General features: G+C 38.4%; 1 protein-coding gene across 5 annotated transcripts; it reads left to right on the top strand.

The window, feature by feature from the left end:
- The first annotated feature begins 30 nt into the window (after positions 1–30).
- Positions 31–25267, top strand: CMKLR2 (chemerin chemokine-like receptor 2). Of its 5 annotated transcripts, XM_083842314.1 has the most exons (5): positions 1665–1793; positions 8091–8132; positions 11485–11631; positions 14623–14690; positions 22543–25267. In XM_083842314.1, the coding sequence occupies exon 5, from the start codon at positions 22559–22561 to the stop codon at positions 23609–23611; it is 1053 nt and encodes a 350-aa protein (XP_083698440.1). In that variant the 5' UTR covers positions 1665–1793; positions 8091–8132; positions 11485–11631; positions 14623–14690; positions 22543–22558; the 3' UTR covers positions 23612–25267. The 5 variants fall into 5 exon arrangements, with proteins under 5 accessions (XP_083698437.1, XP_083698440.1, XP_083698436.1 ...); XM_083842311.1 differs by lacking the exons at positions 1665–1793; positions 14623–14690 and adding an exon at positions 31–176; XM_083842310.1 differs by lacking the exon at positions 14623–14690.
- The last annotated feature ends 1925 nt before the right edge of the window (positions 25268–27192 follow it).

The following is a 27192-nucleotide window of genomic DNA, read 5'->3' as shown; positions in this document are numbered from 1 at the left end:
CCCGGCCCCGCGGCGCCGCCCGCCTGACCCTCGGCCCCGGCGGGCTTCTGGCGGGGGAGTCGCGATCGCACCGTGACACGACCCCGAAAAGCCTTGGTGCCTCCAAAACCTGCTCCAGCAAGCTGGAGCTTCGCGGCTTTTCGCGAGCTCGAGTCGTGGTTTTCCAGTTCTGGGAGGTAGTGGCCTTGACAGGCTTTATTTTGCCAAACGTACTGGTTGTTTTGTCCTTCAAAGCACGCTGTTTCACATGCTGGAGGCGTGACCGTAGGGTTTATACCTTTATCATTACAAAACAGCTTGCTTTCCGTGATGAGCCTTCTGTAGCTGGCTCTTACCACAGAGCAAAAGTCTTGGTTTGACTTTTTGATTGACCTAATGCCAGATCCGCTCTCTTTCCATACAAATGAAAAAAGCTTTTGTTTTCCTCAGGAGTGGGATTACAAATGCGACCATAGCTCACGTTATCTTTTGTTTTCAGTTGTAGGTATTCAGTGTTTTATCTAATCTCCTGTGGGAAAGCAGCTATTGCACATTTCTCTCATATTATGCTGAAGAAGCAGGATTTTTTTAAGCAATCTGGGCAGATGCAAAGATTATCACCACTTATGTGTGAAGACAGGTGCAGATGCAGGCTTGGATTGTGCAATGGGGGGGGGGGGGAAGTTGACTTCACCATAATGAGAAATATTTAAACAGAGGTTGCTGTAAAAAAGGGCTGCTGTTGTGTGATTATGAAACCATAGCTTAGAAGTGTCCACCCACGCTGAACGAGTAATTGAACACAAAAAGTCATAAATGGAAGAACAGCAGGAGAAGGCTTTTCTTTAGGAGGGAAACTACTTTAACTGCTGTTGAATTATTTTGATATGTGAATGGATATAGAGATATTTTCATTGCCAACAAAGAAGCTAGCGCAGAATTTAAGTTGCCTGGTGATATTTTGTTACCTGGTTTAATATAGAACTTGGCAAAGCTCAAACTGATTAAAAAAGTGGGGGATACTACATTGAGGTACGTACAGCATAGTGTTTATGCCTCTTAAGGCTGACAGGATCCGTTAATCATTATTTACTCATTCTAGCTACATTTATTTTGTTGGGCATAACTGAATAAGATGATGGATTAGCTGAGGCATCTTGAAAGACATAAGACTGTGATACAAGGATATGTAGGGAGAATCAGTCACTTCAGTAACATGGAAATAATTTTTGATTTCAGTGATGGACAAGTGAAAGCCTAGTTTTAGACAGAATCCTGTGGGTAGGAGTGGAGATTTGTAAAAAGCAGTCATAAAATCTTGCAGATGCAGTATTTCTGTGGAGAAGATTTGCATATGTAAAAGCTCAGGCAGATGCCCAAATTACTTCTTGTCTGCAGAGTTGCCTTGTTTGAAGGTGTGTACTCCCGCTGTGGCAAAGACGCTTTGAAACATGTTATCTCAGGCTAAAATAGTTTACCTTTGTGACGGGTTTGCAGCAAGCTTTGTGAGTTAATGTGGATCACTAACCAACCCTTCATAACTTGTTGAAACAAAGTAAGCTCAGATACCTGTCGGAGGTTTCAGTGTAGCTCAAGTTCTGACAAAGAGAAGGTTGTAGAGTCCATCCCACAGTGCCGTGTATCTTGCCCTTGGAATGTTCCTGTATATTTTTTGCAAGGATAGACTGGAATATTCTATCTTTTGGACTATTGATCAAAGATACCTGACATCACAAGCCTAAATTCTGCCATTTCTTGCCTTCCAACTCTTTTTGTATTTATCGACTTGAGGTTGCAATCTGATTTAAGCTCAGGTAAGGTATTGAGAGAGATCCCTCTATTCTCCTCTTAACTATAGGAACAGCTAACCTCCTCCTCACATACGTGCATGAACATTAAAGCAGGGCTGAGAAACTTCCTTTTGCCTTTTAAAAATTACACTCTTTTGATCCAAGCATCCCACTTTTTTCCCTTTCCTGGTATCATCTATCAAGTTTCCATAAACTGTCCCATACAGCTTTCAATGCTTTGCTTTTTACTTTTACTTTGATTTGATATGCTTTTCTGCACCTGTTAGCCAAATGCATGTCAAGGTTATACCTCTGAAAAAAACATTAGGAAAAAGTAACTTCCGACAATCAATAGATAAACAATAGATATTTTCCTAAAAATTAGAGTCTCAAATTTCTTCCAGCAGTATGCTTCAGCTAGTAAAGTGAGAATATAACAAATGAAAATCAAGGTTGATAAAACTATCAGGAAGGAAACTTGCCTAGATTTTTAGTTTGTTGTATATCTGCTTTCCATGCTGATTTTAATAGCCTAATTTATTCTTGAATTGTTGTTTTGGTAAAATTGTTCAGAGGATCTGAGCAAAAGGTTGAATGACTCAACAGCATTTGAGGGCTGGGCTCTGAGGAATGCAGAGAGTATTTCTGCCAAATGTCCACAATTGTGGATTGCTAGACCTAGCCTGGATTGTAAAAAGTATGGCAAATTTCAAGACAGTCCAAGAACATGTATAGGTTGTAGGGCACTTCAGTTCTGAGTAGGCTTGGGAAAGGAGGATCTCTTCAACTCTGTAGCAGAATGAGTGTTCGATAATACATGGCATTATACTGAAACATTTAATTACTAACAAATGCAAAATTCTCTTAAAGTAATTTTGGTATCTTTGAAGAATCTGCTGCTGGCTACTGTTCAATATCAGATACCAGACTAAACGGAGGAGTGATCTGATATCCTGTGGTATTTTATCTCTTTTGTAATCACTTCAGTTATGTAAAAAAGAATAATTCTTGTTAAGTGTAAAAATCAAAGGTTCCATAAATTTTAAACTAACAACTTTATCAGAGTTAATGATAAGAACTTCCCAAATATCTGGGGTATTAGATTAACTCCTCATTTCTTGCACTAAAACTGCTCTGAATAACGTATTTTTGTACGTATGTACTTTAGAGAATACAGAGATCTTGATTATAATAATGCTGAGCAACATTCTGTGGCATTCGCGCTCATTCCAGAGCCTATTATTGTTGCTGTTACAGCTGCTGTTGCTGCTTGTTTGCTGGCAAGTCATCCAGAAGGAACAGCTGATGAGACAACTCAAAATGTGTCACTAAACAGTGAGGCTATAGAATTTATTAGAATTCAGCATTTTCAGAAAATTTCTGCATAATGGTCTGCTAATGTTCTTTATTATTATTTTTTAATTTACTTTTCAAAACCATACCCTAACACTGCTCAATTGTTTTAAATGTTTCCAATAGCTTAGCTTAACATGTTTTTAGGACACTCTGTCCTAAAGCAGAATTCAGAAGAGAATTTCTGCTAAGAAATTAAAGCAGCAGTTGAGAGGTTTGTATGCATTTCTCTGGCACTGCATGGAATTCGTTCTTTACTGGACCCAAATAACCACATTACCTAGGAGAACACGGGGAAAATGTTGTCTAGGTGTCCAGGCAGCCCCCTTGTGGAACCAAATAAAATTCACTGGAGTTAAAGTAAAGGGGAAACTCTCACCTCTGGATCCTTTTCCCGTTTGTAACCTGAAAGAATGTTTGCTTTCAGAGAACGCATTGTTCATCATAAAATGCTAAATAGTTTAGTATTGCATCCACAGTTATTTCTGCTTTCTGCTAATAATTGTTCAGCCAGTTCATCCCTCTGAAATAACTGTGCCTTTGTTTTTAGAAATGTGACACAAAGAACAGGACTAGGTCAGGAAGTAGGTTGGGGGCCACCAGTGGTGACTGATCATGAATTACAGGATATTCTTTCACCTTCAGCTTGTGCATGGAAGTATTTTTAGCTTCAGAAATAATAGTCCCTTAATGCTAAGGGACTATGTTAATGGTCCCTAAATTTTAATTTCTTGATTCTATTTTCCTTTTGTTTTATATTTATTTTCAAAAATAACACAGAATAAATTTCCCTGATTGATATAGTCAGATCAGCCCTTGAGAACTGACAGCATTTTCAAGTATGGTTGTTCATTACCAAATTACCCTGAAATATAGAGTAATTTTGGAAAGGTACATGCTAGCAAATGCCGTGGAAAGTAGAAACGTGACTTCATTCCCCCACGCTGAAGGGAGCTATACAACTTGACAGCCTTCAGCTGTGAAGAAAACAGAACAATACGTTCTAGTATTAACCACAGCCAGATAAGGGGAGTGAAACACACTTAGAACAGAGTTATTCTCATCTGCGTGGCAAAATGTTTTGATTGGCATGTTTGAAATCATCCTCTTTTCTAATATAGGTATGGCACAGACTTAATGCAGGTTTTATAGGAGGAGCTAATGTGAGTGTCTTGAGATATTTTAAATAAGAATGGTAGATGACTAATGATAGATGAGTTCTAGCTCACCTCACCTTTTATCCCAGTAGGAACTCCAAGGCATTTTCACAAAAGTAAATATTAAATCCCATTATACAGGCAGGGAATAATGTATTTCCAATAGAGGTAATTTTCTCAAAGCTTCTTGGAGTTTTATTAGTTCTCTTTTTCAAGAATGTTCAATTTTCAGACTCCCAGAAGTTGACTACTTGCCTTGCCTCCTTTGAATATTCTGAATTAAATGTTTATATCCATCAATTTTAATGGATCTGTTCCAGTTTTAAATAGATGCAGATGAATGTAAGATGACCCTGAGTGTAAAATACCTCTGCAGCTTCTTTGTCCATAGTGTAATTTATAGGAGTCAAGGAATTGTAAATAGTATATCCTATTATGTTGAGTCAGTGGATGTTCTGCAGCCAATTTAAGATGGGGTCAAAATACATTCCCAAGATAGTTAAATGAGCATTTTTTTCCCCCACATTGGCTGCTCTAAAATATATATATATTTTTTTTCTGTTCCCACAATAAACCACATAAAGTACTTTCTTACATCTGAGAGCAAGCAGACGCTCAGCCTTGCTTTACCTCAGGAATAATTTGAAGAAAGATTTCTTTATCCTATTCAGGAAAAAAGCAGGAAGTTAAATGAGGTAGAATAGAGAAGTTCTGTTTTTCTCCAAGGACAAAACTTACTTTTAGTCTAGCGATGCTGATAAGCAAAAACAGCAGCCTTTGAATGAAACCTCTTTCTCTTATGGTTGGAAAATATAGAGATGTTTTCATGGAAAATTTTGAACATGGGGAAAGAAAAAGACCTTTTGAACAAAAAGCTTTTTTGTAGGGTTTGTGTTTCTGCAGCATTTTGCATGCTATTACTGGAACTGTAGTAGTTCTTTGGATCAGAGTTTAGTGTCTCTGTTTTCTGGTCCATCAATAAAAACAGAAGTCTCTTCCACGTTGTTGGATGGTCTGTGTTTGTAATACTGAAGTAACTGGGGTTCAGTTTCTGGTTTGGACCCAAGCTATGCCTTTTGCCTATTTTCCCATCTCGTGGGATGTGTGGTGCACAGCAAAGAAATGTTCTTACAGCAAAGTATTCAGCCAGTAGCCTCTGAGCCATGTTGTACCAAACTCTGCTTTCTCGTGGCAAGGCAGTACTGGGTTCTTTTGTTCTTGAATGACAGACAGCAGAGCTATAGGCTTCTAAACGTTTTAAAAATTGTTCCTCTCTTCCTCAAATGATTTCAGTAGTATCTTCAGAAAATTTTCAGATATTTTTCATCTGTGCAGAAGATCTGCAATATGCCCCCAGTTATAGCTGAAATTAATAAGCTTGAAAAGACAAATAGCTACTTAAATAGCCTTTACAGAAAATGTGGCAATTCTAGTCTCAATATTCCTGTAAATTCTACTTTCAAGTTCATGCTAAGTGCTGAATTTGGTGCTCATAGTCTTCTTAAAAAATAATAATTGTGAATTAATAAGGAGTTAAGGTTAATCTTTGTGCATCTTGATGCAGCTTAAGGAACTAGGATGGACAAATAAACGCTGGGTTTTCAGCTGCCTCATTGGTTGAATTGATTTCCTGTGCTTCCTTCCCTGAGCCCACTGTTAATTTATTAGAGATTATGCTAATTTTGCTTTCACTGAAGGCAGTAGAAGAGTTAATATGGAATTCATACACAGAACTGAGCCCTTAATTACCAAAGTGTTTTTCAGAGCTTCTAATAATTTGCTTTACCTGTATCACAAGCAGCATGCTTATTGGGATTTATCAGCTCCCTTCTCATTAGAGAGGCTGAGGGCTGGGTAGGCTGTAGAAGTAAAACTATGCTCTCTCCCTGGGGAGTGATCAGAGGAGAGGGCAAACGCAGAGCAGTAAGCAGAGCTCACATTGCTTCTCCCTTTCTCACATTCATTGCTATGGATAAATAACTTAAATACCCAAGGAGTCAAGGTCACCTGGCACCTTTCACAAAAGGCGTTTACATCCACTAAGCAGAAAAACAATCTGACAAATGTAGCTGACTATAAAAAGCAACTTTAAAAATACAAATGAATATGTGCTTAAACCACTGACCACAGCTTCTCAGAGCATCCATAGTTGATTGAGCTTGATTTGGACTTGATTTGCATCAGCTTTGCACTAGTGTTCAGGAACCATCTTCCATTTATATGCAAGGAGCTACTGTCCAGTTTAAAGCCTTTGCATCTCCATAAATCCTAAGGAATGTCAATGGTTAGACAGCATTGTAGAGGGTAACCAGCAGGCTCCACGATTCCATGTGTAGATGTTTCTTTTTGTTAAGATTTTGAGTAGTAATGCTGCAAAGCAGCGACCTTGCTTGATCACCCATGTGTGCTACATAGGCACCCAGCCTGTTAGCGTATTTTTTTCAGGGGGCTGTTTTTTATTTTGTACTGAACCTTAGCTTTGCTGTGTTTTTTTTTTTTTTTTTTTTTTTTGCAGGTGATGAGAACTCTTCAATTTTGCTGCTTACAGTTTGTTAGTGTTTCAGAGCAGTTTTGTCACAGCTAGCAGAGCAGCTAGGAGCAACAGTCTAACTGCAGACTAGTGAGGGACTGGTACTTGTTATCCTCTCCTCCCTATGAACCTGCTTGTTTTCTGCATTGTTATTCATCACGACAAACTTCAACAACTTAGCTGTGAATTGTTAAGGGATGATTGCAGAACATTAAATTTAATTTCCTTCTAGGTGAGAGTCATGTCTGTTGTGTGCATCACCAGGATATAATCCCATTAATAATACAATACCCATGCAATCCCAAATTGAGTTTTGGCTTTGGGTTTTTAATCAAAAGACCTGTTATATAAAAGATGGATAACTGAACCTTCAGAACTTGTATTTTAAATGGAAAATAAGACTTAAGTTCTTTGGAAGAATAGGTATAGGCAACTATACTGGTGACTCAGATCTTGAGTAGATGGAGGTAGCTAAAATTCTGGTGTGGCTGAGGTTCATCTCTGTGCTTTCGTTTTTTTCTAACCTAGCTTGGTTTGGTTTTGGGCAGTTTTTGAGACGTGTGACTCAATCCATAAAGAATATAAATCCAGGGTGCCTTAGATGCATAACAGTAAACTCTGGCTTCCTTTCTGAGCATTTGTCTCCTAAGATCTCTGAGTAACTCTGTAGTTCCTGTTAATTTATGTAAGGTGAAAAAGTGCAAGTTGATTCATTCCTACAGTAGTACTGAAGATTGTGAAATACATAGTGAAACAACTATAGTTTGCTTTGCCTTTTGTTTTGTTTCTGTAATCTCTGTAGTTCTCTCTGAAATTATTCCAAACAGCATTCCTTTGTATGGAAGGAGACAGAGCTTCGGCTAAAATGGAAAAATATTGTTGTCAAGTTGGCTACTTATAGTCATTGAGTAACAGCAGCTTACCTTTAGTGCTCAATGACATATCAGAACGTTCATGTTGATGCACTGTGGAAATTCCATTAATTTCAAGTATTATCTAACTGGCAGATATAATCTCTTATTTTATTGTCATATGAATACAAAATCTGGATAGCTATGGTCTAAAAGTTACGTAGAAAACCATTCCTATTTATTTGTAGAAAGGGAGGAAAAAGTGCAAGTATAAAAGCAAACTACGAGAAACAGGCTATTTCTAATAGTATTTTTTTCAAGATATCATTCTTAATCATCAAAATATATGTTTTTCATTCACTTCTTTGTAAATTACTGTCTAATATTAATGATTTCATAGAATGAAACACTTCGTTCTTTTTGTTTGCAGGAGTTGCATTGAGTGCTGCTTCTACAGGTGCTTCTCAAACTTGTATGTATATACATTTTATATATATACAGCCACATATAGTAATTCATTTCTATGCTTGTGTGTTTTTACCAGACCAAAGTAACAGCTAAATGAGGAATTTTGCCTTTTGCACAATTGTTGGATTTCTTTCACACATTATGCATGAAAATCTTCAGGTTTCTAACATCTGCATAGAAAAAGGATACAGACCTTCCTGTATGAGCCAAACCTCCCTTCACCAGGTAGTTTGGTTTAAATGTGTCGTTGGAGAATGTTGTCATAGTTTCTGACTATGGTACATAGTGCACAGTTAAGCCACAAGTAAATATTACAGCTTTACCAAAAGGATAGGCGTGAATAGTCATTAGTTTTACAGGAAGGGAGGAAATTACTCTTTTCCTGATCCTGATTGTCAGGCAGTTAAACTCTGTCTTTCCAAAATGGATTTTAATCGATGAGGTGTTAATTGAAAAAGTAATGACAAAGGAACAGGGAAGAATTAAACAACTGCATACCTCAAAAGGTAAGTAGTTTCTTTCTTTATTCTCTTGTTCAGTTTAATTGAAAGTGTGAAAAACTAAATATATTTTGTTAGACTTAATTTAGAAATTCGTGGTTGATATGACTTAATTGAATTAATGCAAATTGGGTTTAGTCTGGAGTATTCTTCAGTATTCTTCAGATTATCTGCACATACTAATATGCAGCTTGATAAAACCCAGTGGTCCTACAGTGGGAAATAATTATCAGAACTATCAGACAGTTGTTTGTAATCCTGGTAAATTAAAGCTGGTTTTGTTAGTTGGTTTGTAGTTTGTGCTTTAGTTTAATACTGCTAAAGTTTTTTTTCTGAAGGCCATGTATTCTCTGCTTTTGGTTTGTTTTATAGGGTTTAACAATAAAGAATCAGAAGTATTTTTAAAACTCGTTTGCTTTTTAATAAACCTAGTTTATTCACTGCTGGGCAACCCAAAATCTGTTATTTGTATGAAAATATTCTTCCTTGTTCATTTTTTCACCAGGTATAAATTACTGTCTCTCTGCTCTGCAAGTCCTACATGCATTGTATGTTCATGAATGCATGTCCCACTTCAGAACAACACTGGCATATTGTCACACACCCCCAATGTATAGAGTTAAAACTCCCAAACCACATTAACATACCCTGTTGAAAAACACAAATGACATGGCAAAATAAAATACAATCAAGTATAAAAATGAGAAGACAAAAAAGCAAATAAGGTGCTTTTTTTTTTCATTAACTTTCTTCCAAGCTTATAACATTCAAAAATATCTAAAAAGATCACACTAGTAAAAAGATCCATGGTTAATGAGTTGCATGCAAGTATATATTAAATTATGTAATTTTGGATTCATCATTCAAGTTTTTACTATGTCTCAGTATAGAAGGAAATAAAATTAAAGTTTTAGGGCCCAACCTTTCATTTTTCAGGGACTTAAAATTCCCACTGTGACTGATCAAAACTGTAGAAGAATAAAGTGATATATTTAGCTCTGAACAGAAAACAAGGAGAACAAAATCCTTTCAGATTAAGTGAAATTTTGTCTGTAAAATTCTGTTCTTTTTTTCCTCCTAGGTACATTGCATATGCTGATTATACTGTAGAAATTTGGTAATTTGCTCATCAGATCAGAAATCCCATTCAATTTAAAACAAAAAAAATCTAGGTAGAACACACTGGCAAAAAAATCTCTTTGAAATGTAGTGACCTGCTGTTTGGGGTGGGGTGGATGGGATACAAACTCTTTTACAAAGAAAACTTGTCTCCACAAAATTTCTTCTGGATCCTTAGCAGCTCTGATTTTATTTTTGCCACAGTGGTAGGAAGGGTGAAGGAAATTGCTATCTTCCCTTGCTTCAGAAGAATGAAGGAGTTGACCTATCATCCCAGTACCTTTATAGAGCAGTTCCAATGTGCTTTACTTTATGGAGAAGGAAACAGCCCCTTAGAGACGATTCCTCACCACCCAAAAACTGCTAGAATCCATTGCACTCTCCAGAGTGCTCCCTGCACTGAGAAGGTGAAGTGTAATTGGCATGTATGTAATTCTACTTTGCTTGCTGAGGTTTTTCTTTTAGTGCAGATCATATGTGGGCATTTCTACCCAGTAATTTTTGCTTTTGTCTTACTGAAATAGTGCTGAACGAGCCCTTAAATTAACTGCCTTACATTAACTGCATTTGGCAAAGTACCTAGAGACAGACTCATGTGCCATTACAGGCAAAATTCTCTGCACATCTGCAGTTAAATAGTGCCTACGTTTACCCTATCCCAATATTTACCAGAGAGAGAGAGAGAACTGCTATTAAACTGCTATTAGTTTTTATCAGCAAAGTTTCACCTATCTGTTACCTAGAAAAAAGAGGAAATCTTTAAACAGAGAGAAATAGACAAGTTAGGTGCCATACCATGAGGTCCTCAAGTCGTTCTCTGCTCTTTCTTCAAGCAATCCTGTAGTCTGTCTCCTGTGTTACATATTCACAGACATTATGTCCCCCTGTTGTCATTTCGTCCTGGTCCAGGGACACTTGTGTCCCACTATAGCATAATCTCCATCCTCCTTTCATTCATACTTTTTCCCTTCACATACAAGCTATCAGCATTTTAAGTTATATTGGCGGGACAGGAAGAGCTGGCATGGAGGAAAGACAAAACAGGGTAGTTTTGCTGGAAGGAGTGAATGGTATGATGAGTGTAGTACCATCAGAGTCAGGTGAAGCTATGGTATGTCCATACTAGTCGAATAATATTCACATTTTACTTACTGAGAAACTAAGGTTCATGGGGATCATGAGGCCTGACCACAAACACTCAGTAGGCTCTTGACAGAACTGGGATTCAAGCCAAGTCTCCTAAAATGCAGTTCAAATGTCTGACCACAGAGTTGCACTGACTGATGGGCAAGGGGACTACGACTGGTAGTTTGAGAAGCTCACTTCTCTCTTACATCCAAAAGCAGATGAAGCTACTAATCATAAATACATAAATGAACGTATCTCACCATGCAGTTACAAAGCGATGCTTTTGGTGTAGCTTTTTAAGCATCTTTCTCCTCATTCAATTATTTTCTATAAACTGGAGTTGTCAGAAACAGAGAAATACTGTTCAGCTTCTCTGCATAACAAAAAGCAGCCTGCAACTGTAAGGTCCATTTCCATTCATCAGCCACCACATCTGTTGCTTGCTTGGACACTGGCCAAAATGATTCATTCACGTCTAACATTTATTTTGGTGAAATAGTGGGATTATACAGAAGGGCAATATTTCAAAACTGGGTTTAGGAAACCAAGGGAAGTTGGAAACAACTTCCTCACAGCTGAAAACAAACACGTCATTATATCATTCTGCAGCTTTATTAGAAGGAAGGCAGTAGCCAAGTGAAGCAGCTGGAATCACACTGAAGTCACTCTGAACTCTACAGATCACTTCATTCTTCCTTCTGCTACAGAGCACACATCTCTGAATTACAGTGCGCTTTCTTCTGAAGAATAAAGAAGGTAGGTTGATCTTTCTGTTAATGTTTTAAATCTTTCTCTCACTTTGTTCCAAATAATGTGTGACAAAACAACACTTGCAGGCAAATTCTGTAAGGTAGTGTAGCATATGCTGGCTAAAAGAACTTCTTAAAATGAAGAATGTGATTCTCATTTGTTTCAAAGGTTATTTTGAACAAACCCTGCAGCAAGAAACAATATGAAAGTATGTGTGAATTTAATTTTTAATAACTTTTGGATGTGTTTAAACAAAATTCAAGAAGCCTTTTATCCTGCCAGAGAATGCCAGCTGACCTTGGCTGAAATATCTTCCCCTCACCCTGTTGGTTTTAATTCGTTTGCTCTGCTTAGTGGTAGTATGTCTCCTACAGCTATCACAAATTGCAGTATTATTTAAAATAAGTACATTGGTTCTGATCTGAACAGCTTCTAGAACAGAAACTGGAAATCATTTCAATTTCAAGTAAAAAATTAATTATCAATCAACAAATCTTTAATTATGAACAGTCTAATAAAATCATTCTGAATAATTAGTCATGTAGAATTAAAAAAGGTTCCTATGATTGAGATGTAAGGTGTGTGTGTTTCCCGTAACCATCATGAAATAAGTAGAAGGTTGTGGATCTAGCTGTCACTGAGTCCATAGAACAGTGTTTTCTAGGAAACAGAGAGTTTTGAAACTTCATTTATCGCAGTGTAATGAGATAGGGCTAGATTCTGCCTCATATTCAGACTTAGTGATAACCATGTCATTGTCCCCTGTAGCCTTTATAAATGCAATCTTGCAAAATGAAGCAATATCCCAGAATTATGTTTGTAGATTTACAGAAGATGTATACATTCTCTAAGAATTAAAACTTGTTCCAGCTGAATAAAATTGTATTATTGAATAATTTTACATTTAGATTTAAAAGTTTGTGATCTGTTCTTAGATACTATTTTTTTATGAATAACTGCTATTCCAAACAGTAAGGAACTAGTTCTGCAGAAGATTACAATCTGATGATTGCTTTTGTTATCAGCTTGTTTATTCATTTTGTCTCAGGAATGTGCCAACAGTTCAGCTGTCTCTCTCACTGTGGTGGCTGGTTGTCAGGCTAATTTTCACTCATTATTTCTGATAATGGCTTGATTTGCGTTCTTTCAGTCCGAAACTACTAGTTTCATAACAGTGCAGGGCTCTGTTGTTGATGGCTTTGCAAAAGAGAACTGAGTGGGAGGAACAGTTCTCATGGCACTGTACCAGAAGAAACTGCTGAGGCTGGGGTGAGCAGTGACCAAGAGACATTTGCTTTTAGAAGGGAAGATACTATCATGCACAGAACAACTCTCCAAGACTCGCTGCTACTTTTACTATACGCTTGAAGTTCCTGAGACAAACAGAAAAATTGTGTCCTCACAGAATATGCTCTTTGTATCTTCAGTATGTTCCAGAGGTTGTGGGCTTGGAGGCAGGACCAAAAAGCTTTGTATGAGCCCATGGCTGCTCTCTTCCAGAGAGACCATTTTTGCTGGCTTGTTGCAGGTCTTTTACACCTGACCCACCATTTTATTGTACTACAATTCTTTAGAGGAAATGAGCAGGCCTGCTTCAGATATGATACTTTTTCATTAGCGGGCTTAAAGGCAAGCTAACGAAATGCGTCACTACAAGTCAGGTTTCATTTCAAGGGTATCTGCAAGGGCCAGCACTCCAGAAGTCTCTAGTCCTTCACAGAAACCTTAGTTCCCAAATAGTATGCAGCCTTCTCCTACCTCTGCTTACCAGCCAAGGTTCAGTGTCCTTCTGTCTGTTTTATCCATCTCTTTCCTACTCCTTCCCCAGATGTGATCACTCGATACATCAGCATGACTACTAGGTCTTTCCTCAAAGTTATTTGTCAAAACCATTATTCTTCCCTCAGCTCCCAGTATTTACCACTGTTGTTCTTTTTCTGGCATCTCTTTATAAAAATCCAGGTCATTTTAGAGATGACTTAAACACACACAGAGAAAAGTAGTCATTCCTTCTCTTCTGTGGGATTCTTCTCTGTTTGTTTCTTTGGTCAAAGTAGCATTTCATCAGTTATCAGTGCAAGAGAAGAAAAGACTAGTATATTAATTTTTATATTTGTCTAACCCTAAAGCTATTGAGAGTTGTCGTAGATGCAATTTTAACATATTCACTGCCATAGACCATCTAGTACCTAGCTTTACTTGTACAAGAATGGAAGCCAAACCAATTAGGTTTCCCATGGTGGGCCCCAAAGTTTCATCATCTGCTAACTTCTTTTGGCTTAATTTTTTTCTTTTTTTTTTCCTTTTTTTTTTGTTTGGTTGGTTTTTGTTTTTTTTTTTTCCCTTTTGGCAGGTCAGCCAGTCAAAGGTGCATAGATAACTTCTGGACACACTTACAGAGAAAGGAGGCATCACTGGGGGTTTCTTGAAGGTCTATACGTGGGGGAGAAAAACATGCACAATCTAATGGGAAGTGAATTAATATTTTTAATTTCACTTTTGGAATTCATGATTAAATCACAGAATGGTTATCTGGGAGACAGGGGGCAATGTATTCCTGTCTCCATTAACCTCATTTGTCTTCCCCCATATTCTTCTCTTTCTTTGTTTCTTTCTTTCCTTCCCTAATTTCTTTCTCCTGACTTCTCCTATCTTACTTTCTGACACTTCTCAGAGAATATATTTCAAGAGTGATAAGATGAAAGTATGAAGAACCAGCACCTTTTCTCCTTATCCACAAAAGGTAGTTGCCTCTTCATTGTTCTGGCCAGGCCATTCTGCCTCAAACTCAACGTCTGAATTTACTGTTTGGCTTTGGGCAAGATGCTTCTGTTCCTTTCTCTGTTATTCTTGTGGCTGTTTATTCTCATGTAATTATAAACAAGGCAGGAATTCTCTCTCATTATGTGCTTACTGTGCCTAGACCCAGTGAAGCTTTGATCTCAAAGGCTAGGGCCTTTGGGTATTTTCCTAACATGAAATACTTGCCTCTTTCAGCAAGTATGAGCCTGGCACAGCAAGTTTTGTTCACTTTTGAAGCCACCTAGGTGAGAGAGAAGAAGATGGTGAGTAGTAAGCCCTGAAGCATCAATGTAATACCATTTTCTGCATTCCCATTTCGTCTTTCTGGTGATCTTCTTTTAAACAGATCAGATCATTCTAGTGAGACGTTTCAGAAATATTAAGAACTATCACAGTATCACAGATTTCTAGGTTGGAAGAGACCTCAAGATCATCGAGTCCAACCTCCGACCTAACACTAAGTACTCCACTAAACCATATCGCTAGTGGAGTACTATTGTCCATTTAAGAAAACTGAGTAGCATGTTGGTGTCCTAAATTCTTACCAGAGGGTGTTGTACCATATCTGGTGGCATCAAATTCAACATGACATAGAAGTGATTTGAAAAGGTAATATGGGAAGCCTGTAAAACCAGTATTTCCAAGCTCCTAAGTCATAGGCATCGTCTGTTCTTATCACTGCTAGGGAGTGTTCCCTGTGCCATATTTGGGACACAGATAAAAATCCAGTCCTCCTGAAATTGTTTTGATATGATTTTTCCAGTTTTGCAAGAATAGTGGCCATGCTTATTTTAGACTTGAGCTTGAAGTCAGTAAAAGAATTATCTTTGTATGAATATTAGAGGTACACTGGTACAGATATAGACAGCCCTTAATCTCCTGGACACAGTGATTCTAGTATATTAACTGTGAGGGCAAAATAAAGTATGTTATCTCATCACCTGTGTTACTAATTTTTCCTGGGACTAGCTCTTAATTCTTCTTGTTAAAAGGACTATAAGTATAGTAGATTGTAAGTTGTTCTTATGTTATTTGATAGAGGTTTTGTATCTTGCTGGAGAAGGTTATTTTTATTTTTCTGAAGAGACCTGTTGTCACCCTTCAGTAACTTCAGAATGGCTGTTGTCTAACGTACATTTAATTGGCCTTAATCAGTCTGCTGAGACAACAGTTCATAGTCTGAACTTTTCACTTTATTCTCATTTCCTATTTCCTGTTAGGAGGGAACTGTGATTAACACATTTGTTTGCTGAAGGAATGCAACCATTTAAAAAACATGCTCAGAATTGCATGATTATTTAATGATCATAGGAAAGCTCATCAAAATCTTCTTCTGTTCCAAACATATGCAACAGTTGCAAAGTAAAAGTTGCATATAACCTTTACATAAAAAACATAAAAAGTCATACTTGATTAGAAATGCAAGCATTTATTACCTTAGAAATCCAGTCACTGTGAAGCTGAGGCACCTCAAAAAAATTAAAGTGGGTGTCTCCGTTACTCTACATATGTAGTTATTGTGGTGGCTTATAGCTAAAGAAAATACTGATGGCATTTGGGGAGGAACAGGATACATACAAAACTTCTCTGGAACAATATCTCATTGGTGTGCACATGCCACATGCTGAGGGCACAGCCAATACAGTATCTGGGTAGCTCACGAGCCCACAGTCCCTGCTGGGCTTGGTCATCTGGGATGTGCTTAGTGGCTCTGAGTTATATCGTGGATTTGCAGAGTCAAATTAATGCATATGAGAGACAAATGGCAGAGATCCAGGTTCCTTTCCAGAGAAGAAAACAAGAAAGCCAACCAGAATCTGCAAGGGCTGCCCAGGTAGGTGCTGGCTCCCACCAGCACAGGGCAGGGCCTTCCTTCAGGAGGATGAAGGTTTCCCAGAGGTGAAGCTGTGGTTTCTCTACTTCATCATGAGTGAGGGAACAGTGTTATGTTTAAGAAAGGAGGATTGGACTGTGGTTCAGGAACTAGGCAGGGATTCTAGGTTTAGCACCTGGTTTGATCAGATACTTCCTGTAGGTCATTCTCAACCTCATTTGTCTGTAAACCAGACCAATGATACTTCCATGTGAGTACAGTTTCACTACAGCCTGCGAATGCTTAGGTGTTATGACTGGTTATGTAAATACGTAGTCAGTGCTGACATATAGGATATAAGACCATATTTTAAATCTCAAGGGGCACTGTTTCTGTAAACTTCTGTTTTTACTTTGTAATTTGTTATGTTCACGTCATGGACTTGCAAAGATTTCAGCAAACCTTTACGCTCAAAAGGTTACTAAGAGAGATATTTGTACTTTTAGCTGTATTAACAGAAAAAAAATGAGAGCAGGAGACAGTGCCAACTACATGGTTACCAGGTTCCCCCCCCCTCCAGTGCATATCCCAAGGACATCAGAGTTTCTATGTTTTCTTTGGGGATGGAAAATCTTGGTGCTTGGGATCTGCATGAAATAAATCACTTTTTACCAAATGCAGTTGCTCATTCTAGGCATTTATGAGTTACCTGATTGTGGAAATTGTAAGCTGCTCAATTGCAGCAGTTGTCTGGGTGATTTTTTATATTCAGGCCAGACCTACAGTAGATATTTTTCCTATTACAGCAGCATGATTTAGATATGAAGATGGGTTTTCCATTTGTTGTTTAACATTTCTGTGGCAGCAAAAATCCTGGTCTGAAATCATTGCTTTACCGGTATTAACTGTGTCTGCTCTATGAGAGTTTGTTAATCCTGCTCTAACACTCACTTTGTCTGTGTAAAATGTTATGAGGCTATTATCTGGTCTGGTGACTTCAATACCACAGATGAAGTGGTGTGTTTTGACTAATAAGGTCATGTTTAGCCTTGCTCAAAGACAGTTTCTTTTGGCATACACTTTAGGAGATATCTGGCTAGTACATTGCATATGCATTTCTAGCACTGCTTCACTGAGAGACATAACAGTGAGTGATGGTTATTTGCATTCTTGTCTTGTCTGCTAGAACAAATACATCTACATTGTGTCTTGAAAAGGTTTCAAATCACATATCATATCTATCATAATCCATTGTAGTTGTTGAATTCAGAACAGCTTACAAAGTCATTTTGTTACCATATGCGTACTGACCATTAGAACAATTGAGCATTTCTGTGGAAGTGAAACATGCACACAAGCCTTGATTCTGCCTTTTTTTTTTTTTTTTGTAAACTAGATTAAAATGCCAGTTTCCTAGTAGTTTTGTCTGCAGGGTTAGCTTTAGGCTTAATTGTAGCATAGCTATGATTTAATTTAGTAGTATGGGTGTACCAGGTGCTTCTTGCTGTAAGAATGGGGGCAAACAGTCATCTTGGTTTTGTGCCTTTGAGAGAGAAATACATACATAGGACCCTGACAGTTTGTAATCTCATCAGTATTCCCTGTGAGTTTTAGGATCTTACGCGTTTGTAGAATACTTTCCAGAAATACATATATACTTCTAACAAGCTTGCTCAACCATCTGTGTTTTGAACTTCACGGATAAACATGAAATTCACCCAGTAGTTTATGTTTCTGAAGCTACATACATTCAAAATTTAGCGCCTCAAAAGTCCCACAGTTTTTCTTCTGAGGGCTCTCAAATGAATTTGATACCCAGATGAACTTTCTGAGACACAGCATGACGAGCAGGCTTTGGGTGACCTTTTGAAAAGCTAGTTGTTCTCCAACATCTGACTTGTGCAAATGGCAAATGTTGAAGTGAGTCAATCAAATAAGCTTTCCTTTAGCCATAGATCATACATTTGGAATGTGATATGCTCAGAATTATTCATGAAGATGTTAAAAGGCGGGATTGTACATTATATACCCTCTCTGAAACTGTTGAGACAGCCAACTCCATGTTCCATAATTTTCCTATTAATTAGGGTCCACCTGTGAAATCAGTTTAGCTGCCCAAAGGCTCCAAGCACTGTTCATCACACTGAACAAATAGATTTAGAGACTGCCACTCAAACATTTGTGTTAACTTTTAACTAACACAGACAACAAATAAGTTCTTCCCTTGGACCGCTCTGTAAATGTCTAAAATTATAAGGGCCAAATGTGAGGTAGGGGCTGCATGGGCTGCAGCCCAAACATGTGCCATAACCCTAACTTGCATGGTGCCCAGAGAACTTTGAACCCCCAGGAAGACTTTACATTGAGTGAGGTGAAAGGAAATTGCAACTGTTTTGTTTGTCTTCTCCTATTTTAGACTGAAAACCCATTCTAATTTCATTCCAAAGCCATTCCACTGACCTCAAGGCTGAGGCACGGAGAGGTCAAAAGACTTCCCCTGGTCTAACAGGATGCATGTGGCATAGCCAGGAATAGAGTCCATAGATAGCCCTGGTCCCGTGTCATAACTGCAAGGCCATTCTTACTGAGACAAAAGCTGTTCTGTTATAAGCAGTTTCAGTCATTTGTCTGAGTTGTCTTTATGGCTCAGCTTTCTAAAATACTATATTTGTTGCAGAGAAAAACTCCAGGTACTTGCAATTAAAAAGCTGTGAATCTGTCAATTGAGATCTGATTCTGCATTCCCACACTGAAATGCAGAGAAAGGCGTTGTACGTGGTAAAATCTCTTCCCAGCAGTACGGTGACCTTATATTTTAGATATATTTATTAGTAATATGTGTTTCTTTAGGCTGTTCTGTCCTAGGATCTGAAAAGCACTAGCACTGAGCGCCAGCCTGTGATATTCATAGAATGGGTTGGGTTGGAAGGGACCTTAAAGATCACCCAGTTCCACTCCCCCTGCCATGGGCAGGGACGCCACCAGGGCCTCATCCAACCTGGCCTTGAACACTTCCAGGGGTGGGGTAGGGATATTTCTTACATATTCTTATGAAGTCATTTAGTAATTAATTTCAATTTTGCTGAAGAGGACAGGAAATGAAACCTCCTGGTCAAACATTCTGAAACCTATTTACTTAAAATTAAACAACTGTATTCATAATTAAGCAACTGAGTCAAGGCAACTGAGGCTCAGTTTTCAGAGCTGCTTGTGACCTCAGCAAACAGGAAAAGGCTCCAGTCAAAGGACAACTGCTAAGCATACATTTTACACAGACTGTGTATTTAAAAAGAAGACAGGATGAAGTCTAAACTTGGTTATATTCATACAAATGCAGTACAACACTGTTCTGTAACCTGTAGCTGCCCCCAAATCCTACTGCCAGGCCTCTGACCACACTTTCCTGTTTATTGAAAAATATTTTCCTACTTTGGCCCCTTTTTACAACCCTGGACCATCAGGGACTGAGACAGTGAACTGCATCATCTCCCTTACACTTTCTAGCAGTAGGCCTGAAAGCCAAATGGGAACCATTTTCAAAAAGTCTGTTTTCTCTGCTGGACCTCCGTTTGCAGACAGGTTCATCAAAGTGTCTTCCCAGCCTGGAAATTAGGCCATTTGTCAAAGAACATGCAGAAAATAAGAAACAAAATAAGGAATATAATTAAATTTCTTCACTTTCAAGATCTAGACTTGAATTGCAAGACAATTGTGCTTCTAAATGTTTATTAATAAATAAGCTCGTATTTGGGACTATGTGTAATACAAAGAAATGGCCCTGTTAAATGATGGCTAACAGCCCAGAAGAAAAGAAATCCGTGTCCTTGCTGTAGTAAACCAACATAGCTCCACTGAATATCCCCTATGGCATATCTTTTTCAGACCAGCACCTAATGTGATGAATCTTGTTGTAGGAGTACTTTGTGTATGTGTTAAATGTAGAAGTTTCTGGACTTTGCAAGTGTAATTGGCAATTTTTGCCAAGCCTTAGCCATAGAGCCTAGTCTCAGTATCTGTACCTCGGGAGCAATGTTATCCAATGTTTTCTTTCTCCTGCTATACATCATTTTTGGAAATTCTAAATATTAAAGGAACGTTGTTGGGTGGTAGGCAAACAATTGTTATTGTCATTACTGTTAGCACTTAGGAGGGAAATAAAAGTTTTGGGGTTACACATGTGGAGGAAATGCTTGAATCCTGGTATTGTTGCATTGTGCTAGCTACTGAGAAACTTAGAAGCAAACCTGACTAGTGACTAGGATACGGGATGCTAATCAGCAAGAGACTGAAAAATTGCATTGATTTATTTAGTTGAATAAATTCAGTTTGAAGGCATAATTCTGTATGCAGGCAAAGACCCTTAAAATTGGATTATTAATCTCAGTGTTCTCTGAAGCTATCCAAATACAGTGTTGTTCCAGATGTTAATGGTACTGCTTCTTGTTTATACTATTTCTCAGAAGTTATGCTGTTTGAAAAAAATTACTCAGGAGGGTGGTACCAGTATTTGATGCAGAATCTATCCCCATCGGGCAAGTAATTACATAAATGCAGGCCAGTAAACTTCATTTTATCAGGACAGCAAACCAAATAACATTCCTCAAACCTGATGTAAATTGCAAAGGGCAAATGTTATCATAGTCTCTTGATAAAACAGACTGCATTGACTTTTATTACATTTTTTTAAAGAGATATAAAATTACACAATTTTTGTATTTATTTTTAACCTTGTTCCTTTCATTTACAAATAAGAAATTTAATCCTACCAATGTGTGTGCACATATGTAGCTTATGTGAGTAATCCTTTCAAAGTAAGCAAACTACTTTTTTGGAGGAAAGTTATATACATGAATACAAACTTGCAGATGTGCTTCTGCAGGCAGCACACTCCCAACATCCTGCTCCTGTTGTCCTTTAGCATACTAGAATTAATGGAATTACAGGAATGCAGAGCTGGGTTCCAAAAGTGCAGGCTGAATCTCCATTTCAGAACTGAGCTAGTGCTGAGAAATGTACCACTGAGCTTATCCATCGTACGGCCAATAGGTTGGTCATATTCTGCTCTCAGCGCAGCTGAGTCCAGTCAAACAACATAGCTTTAAATGAAAACAGAATTTAGCAGAATATTTCTTTTGAGTACGGCAGATACTTCTGTCAGACTGTGGTCATCTGTGCTATTCTTTATGCTGTAGAATGAATACAGAACTTCTAAGTGCTTTTTCCTGTTCAACCATTGTTTGATGTTTTCCTGTCTTTTTTTTTTTTCTCTTCTTGATTTTACTGGTGGTTTGTATTTTCCTTTTTACCACTCTTTGCCCTCCTACACTCTTCTGCTTTGATTTTAGAGGAAAATTCCTATTTGAAAAATTGTGTTGTACTTGTAAGTTCCAGAAGCTTTGCAACAGAAGAAAACAGACTGTCTGTCTTTGTCTTAAATAAATCAATAAAATACACAAACTAAACACCACAACACATTTCCAGCTATAGCTCTTACAGGGTGTGTTATTCTCCTAAGAAACTTTTCTTTTCATCATAATGGAAGAGTACCACAGTTGTATGCATTGCCCTTAAATGCATTCCTTATGTTTCCTTCTCTACATCCTTTGCTATATTATAACTGGGCTGTGTCCTAAATAAGTCATCCTGAAGTCAGCAACACTGCTAGGTGACAAGAACAGCACCCAGCCTTAGGGAATCTAATACCTTGAGTGGGTCTGAGAATCGTCGCTCCTTAATACAAAGACAGATACATGACAGACAGGAATAAACCTATGAACTTTCAGTTGCTGGAGAAAACGGTGTCTATATTTTGTTAACTATTATTTTAGCTGTGTGGGGATGGACATCAATTTAAAAAAAAAACATTTTCTTTCTGGCATTTTTTCACCTCTATAGATTCCTGGTGCTTCTCTGATTTCTGGCAAAGATACTGTCCATAAAACTTGTTTCAAACAGGATCAGAGAAGTAAAATACCAAACCCAACTAGAAAAGTATACAAATCACACTTGCAGTGAAACTTTGCAGCTAGTCTCACAGAACTCTGCCAGTGATATTGTGGTCAGCACCCTCTTAAGAAATGAAGTCTTCAGGAACTGTTTTCCTTGCATTCAAGTGATACTTGTCTTGATTTGAGTATTTTTTTGAAATGTCTGCAGCCAGAATATTCCACAAGCTTTGTACTAGCAGTTGACAGCTAAGGAGTGATAGGTATGTGAAACTGAACTCAAAGGAATTGCAGGTTATTATTTACAATGCAATAGGACAGTTCTCCTTTGATTGTTCTATTTCTTTTCTTTTCCAGAAAGCAGCTGTGCAACATGACATTTGAAGATTTTGAGAACTACTCTTATTTCTATGACCTGCCTGAAGAAGAAGAATCACCCCAGTCCACCCTCAGCATTGCCCATATGATTTCCCTTTCCTTTTACAGTGTGGCATTTCTTTTGGGAGTCCCAGGTAATGCCATTGTCATCTGGTTTATGGGCTTCAAGTGGGATAAATCGGTCTCTACACTCTGGTTCCTCAATCTGGCCATTGCAGATTTCATTTTTGTTCTCTTTTTGCCCCTTTATATCACGTACGTAGCAATGGGCTTCCACTGGCCTTTTGGGAAGTGGCTGTGTAAAATGAACTCATTCATTGCACTACTTAATATGTTTGCCAGTGTTTTCTTCCTGACGTTCATCAGCCTTGATCGCTACATCCGCCTAGTCCACCCAGTTTTTTCCTACAAGTACCGGACTATAAGGAACACGCTCATTCTCAGTGGGATCATTTGGATATCAGCTGCAGTTATTGGTGGCCCTGCCTTATACTTTAGGGACACAGCTACAGTTCTCAACAACGTCACCATTTGCTACAACAACTTCCACGTGCATGATAGAGAACTCGTTATGCTGAGACATCACATTCTAATTTGGGTGAGGCTTGCATTTGGTTACCTCTTTCCTCTAGTGACCATGGTCATTTGCTACTCATTGCTGATCGTTAAAGTGAAGAAGAGAACTGTATTGACTTCGAGCAGGCTTTTCTGGACCATTATTGCTGTAGTTGTAGCTTTCTTTCTTTGCTGGACACCATATCACATATTCAGCATTGTGGAGCTTTCTGCTCACCATGATGAAAACTTGCATGACTTATTGCAGGATGGCATTCCCCTCTCCACTGGCCTTGCTTTCATCAATAGTTGCCTCAATCCAATCCTCTACGTTCTCATCAGCAAGAAGTTCCAGGCCCAGGTCAAGACAACAGTCTCTGAGGTGCTGAAATTGGCACTGTGGGAGGTGAGCCGCTCAGGAACTGTCAGCGAGCAGCTGTGGAGCTCAGACAACACCCATGCACCTGTGCACTATTGCGAAACTGCTCAGTGACAGCTTGTCACCATCTGTCTCTAAAATAGCTGACAGATTTGGAGGTGTAGTTGACTTCACATCTGCCAGTCAGATGTGCATCTTTGCAAATACAGTTTTATATAAACAGCTGGCTTAACTGTGCTTGCTGCTTTCCTTTAAATGTTTTTAAAGGACACATCATTTGGGTGTGGTGTGGTTGCAATGTGGACACCCTGAACTGAAAGTTGTCAGCGTAAGTGGAATTGCTTTAACTGGGTTTTTGATGAGGAATATTGTTGTAATCCTGTTGTTTTGGGGTTCTGTAGCTTATTGATATTAAAATAACACACAAAAATATTCCCCTCATCCTCACTGATAACACTTTTGATCTAGGCATCCTCCTCCAAGAGGTCATGCCATACATCAGTGGCTTGTGAGTGTCCCGATTATCTAGTATTGTTTAAAGTACGAATCACCTGGCTACATGCCAGCCCAGCGAAGTTGCCAATAGTTCCACTCTGCAATCAGAGAAGTGTCCCAGGACAGAGAAGACTAACTTGCTGCCTTCTCTTGTCAAGAGAAACATGGAAATAAAATGTGTTGTCCCATTGTTCTTTGTCTTATACTCGAAGTTATACAAGGAGGCTGTGGTTTCTGGTCCCTTAGTCTTGTGCTCTTAATACCGGTTGGGTACAAAATACTGAGTAACTGTTTCATATAGGATTTTGGCTCACTTGAAATGTGCAGTTAGTAGAAATGGTTCCCAAAGAATTTGGGATGTCCCTATCATATGTTCTTTTTCTATGTTTAAGCTTTCACATTTAGAGAGGTTTACAATTATCAGTTGCTCTCTACTGGTCTTGCAAACAGAGTTTAAGAAGTTGTATAACATTTTGTCTTAATGCTAATCTTCTAAAAAAAAAAAATCAGTGAATTGAATTCAGTGTCGTTAAGTGAATTTAACAATATTATTTGACAAGTCTGTAATCTGTCCACTCCCATAAGAAAGAGGCAGCAGTCCCAGTTGTATTATATCCTGTTCTAACCTGTTTTCTGCTGTAGAATCACACATGCACCAATGCAAATATACATGCTGAGTGAACCAATTTCTGAGGCAATACCACTTAACTAAGAAGCTGTACATAGGATAAAACTCTGCTAAAAGTAAAAGCATAAAGCTTTAGGTAAATGCAAACTAGTTTTTCCTTGTTCCTGACCTAAGTATCTAGAGTAAAACTGCCTTTCAGATCATCTACATGCCAACACACATAAGTAGCATTCATACTTTAAACGAGGTCTTATATGTGAATATATTTTATACAATAGCATATATATGTGCATGGATGAGCACATCCAGAATTGGTAGCTGTACAAACAGAAACTGTCTGATTGTGGTCTGTAACTGTTTCTTTGGGCTCTGGTCTGAATTTGGGAGAATGAGGCAGGATCAGTGGAATTTCAATGTGTTTAACTTTGGGCTGGAAAGTTGGTAAGCAGCATTCTTCCCTGTGAGTCATTCGCTGCCTAGTACATAGTGACTCATCATAATGTTTTGGTACCATGCAGCTGAATGTGCCTACATCAACTGTTTGCAGTTTTTCTTCACATATTCCCTGACATCTTTCTAAGAGTGATGTGTTAGCACTCCTTTCCTGACTGTACTCCAAGTGGAGTAATAAAATAGTTGTTTCCAAAGAGCGTGTTCATTACTTTTCTCAGCAGCGATTTGCAGTGACTGTCCACTCTTAGAACCACACCTTCCCAACAGTTTTAGATGAAAGCAAACCCTGACCTTTTCTACTGAAGGAATTAAGGTTTATTTCAATTTTCTTCTTGCATGTCAGCCACATGAGCACAGATACCAAGATATACAGAGAAAAGCTTGGTTTTCAAATGGGAGAACAGTCAGAAAATGTTTCACAGTGCTTTGCTAGGACCAGCTCCTTAGATAAAAACTACAGTGACAAGATTAACCACCACCTTGAGCAAAAGCCTCCCCTAGAGTAGACAGATACAGAGCAGAATTGAATAAAGCCAAGGTCACCCCCATCTGTAGGAAATAAATGGATTAACATATTTGCAGTGTAAATACTACCTCATTCACACCAAGATCATGTTACAGAATTATCTCCAAAATAATTTCTGCAAGAGTAGTGGAAGATACCTAAACAAAACAGATAGCATTCTAGATTTCTGCTTACAAAGAATAACCAAAAAATACCAATTATTCGCCTGCACCACTTGGACTGAGGAATGCTCATTCAAAACTCTACAATGGGGAAAAAAAGCCAAAGGAAGGAGAACTATCAAATTATGCTGCAAGATACTGCAGGGAAAAAAAAATAGTAAATAGACCCATAACTGGTCAGTCATTCAAGAATAATGCATTCTTGCCTACTTGTCTGTTTTGTTATTGGGGAGACCATGTTCTCAAGCTTTTTGTTGTTCCCATGCAGCAAGTTTCCTTCTGCTTTCAGAAAAAAAGGAACAAATCACAAACAAATGCCCACCAACTGGAGTTTGTACATGCATGCTAAGCACGCATGAAGGATTCCAGTGTAGTTCAGATGGACAGCTTGCAACACTGTTTTAGCAAAATCAGTCTATAAATCAAACCACGATCCACCTGCAGTCGCTGTAGCACATAGTTTATTGTACCCCCTTAGTCCTCCCTCAAGCACATTGTGGGGTTGGACAGCCGGTGCTTTCGGAAGGCCTTCTGGAAGGGATGCGCTGCCCCCTAGTCGCCAGTAAGTTAATAGCACCTTCCACGGATCTCAGCCCTGCTCCTCAGACTAACGAAGTGCTTGTCTGCGATGTGTAAGGTGCAGATGCACCTTGGAATATGAAAACAGGAAGTTATCACTTTTTTTTTATCAACACCATTATTTGCTGAACTAATTAAGAAGCCCGGAAAACGATGCAAAATTTGAAATAATTGATTTTTTTTTTTAAAAACACCAGAGGAAAGAAGGCCCAAGTCCACACAACAGATGGTAGAAAGTTACTGTGGCAAGTCTCAGTTCAGATAAACAATTTATTTTCAATTTCACATCACCTCCAGTGCATTGAAGTCCTCCCTGTTTCCTTCAACTTACCTCCATTCCTTTTGTGAAAGCTAAATTTTAGCTTTAAAAAAAACAGACCGACCCACCATACAACTCTCTGGTTATTCACCAACATCTTGAAACAAAATTTATACTCCTGTTTAAAGTGCTAAATAAAAAATTATGTCTAGATTAATGATGAACATAAGCTTCCTATTTCCTCTACTCTTTAGTCTAGGGTACTATGGCACTGAAGCAATCTTGAAATTCAATTTTACCTTCTATTTTACCTGTCAACCAAGTTTTACATTAACAATCTGGATTACTAAAAGAAGGTAGATTTAGGTATTAGGAAGAAATTCTTCACTATGAGGAGTGGCGAGGCACTGGAACAGTTTGCCCAGAGAAGCTGTGGATGCCCATCCCTGAAAGTGTTCAAGGCTTTGGGCAGCCTGCTCCAGTGCAAGGTGTCCCTGCCCATGGCAGTGGGTTGGAATTTAGATGATCTCTAAGGTCCCTCCCAACCCAAAGCTTTTTATAGTCCTATGATTTTGAATTAACCACAGAGCCCAG

Source organism: Anser anser (genome assembly GCF_964211835.1).
Source record: "Anser anser genome assembly, chromosome: 6".
Lineage (NCBI taxonomy): Eukaryota > Metazoa > Chordata > Aves > Anseriformes > Anatidae > Anser > Anser anser.
Note: the sequence above shows the minus strand (reverse complement) of the source record. Positions and strands in the feature narration are given on the sequence as shown.

Bases quoted from the DNA above. Each gene is read 5' to 3' on its own strand.
- CMKLR2 (XM_083842311.1), top strand. From the start codon at position 22,559: ATGACATTTGAAGATTTTGAGAACTACTCTTATTTCTATGACCTGCCT.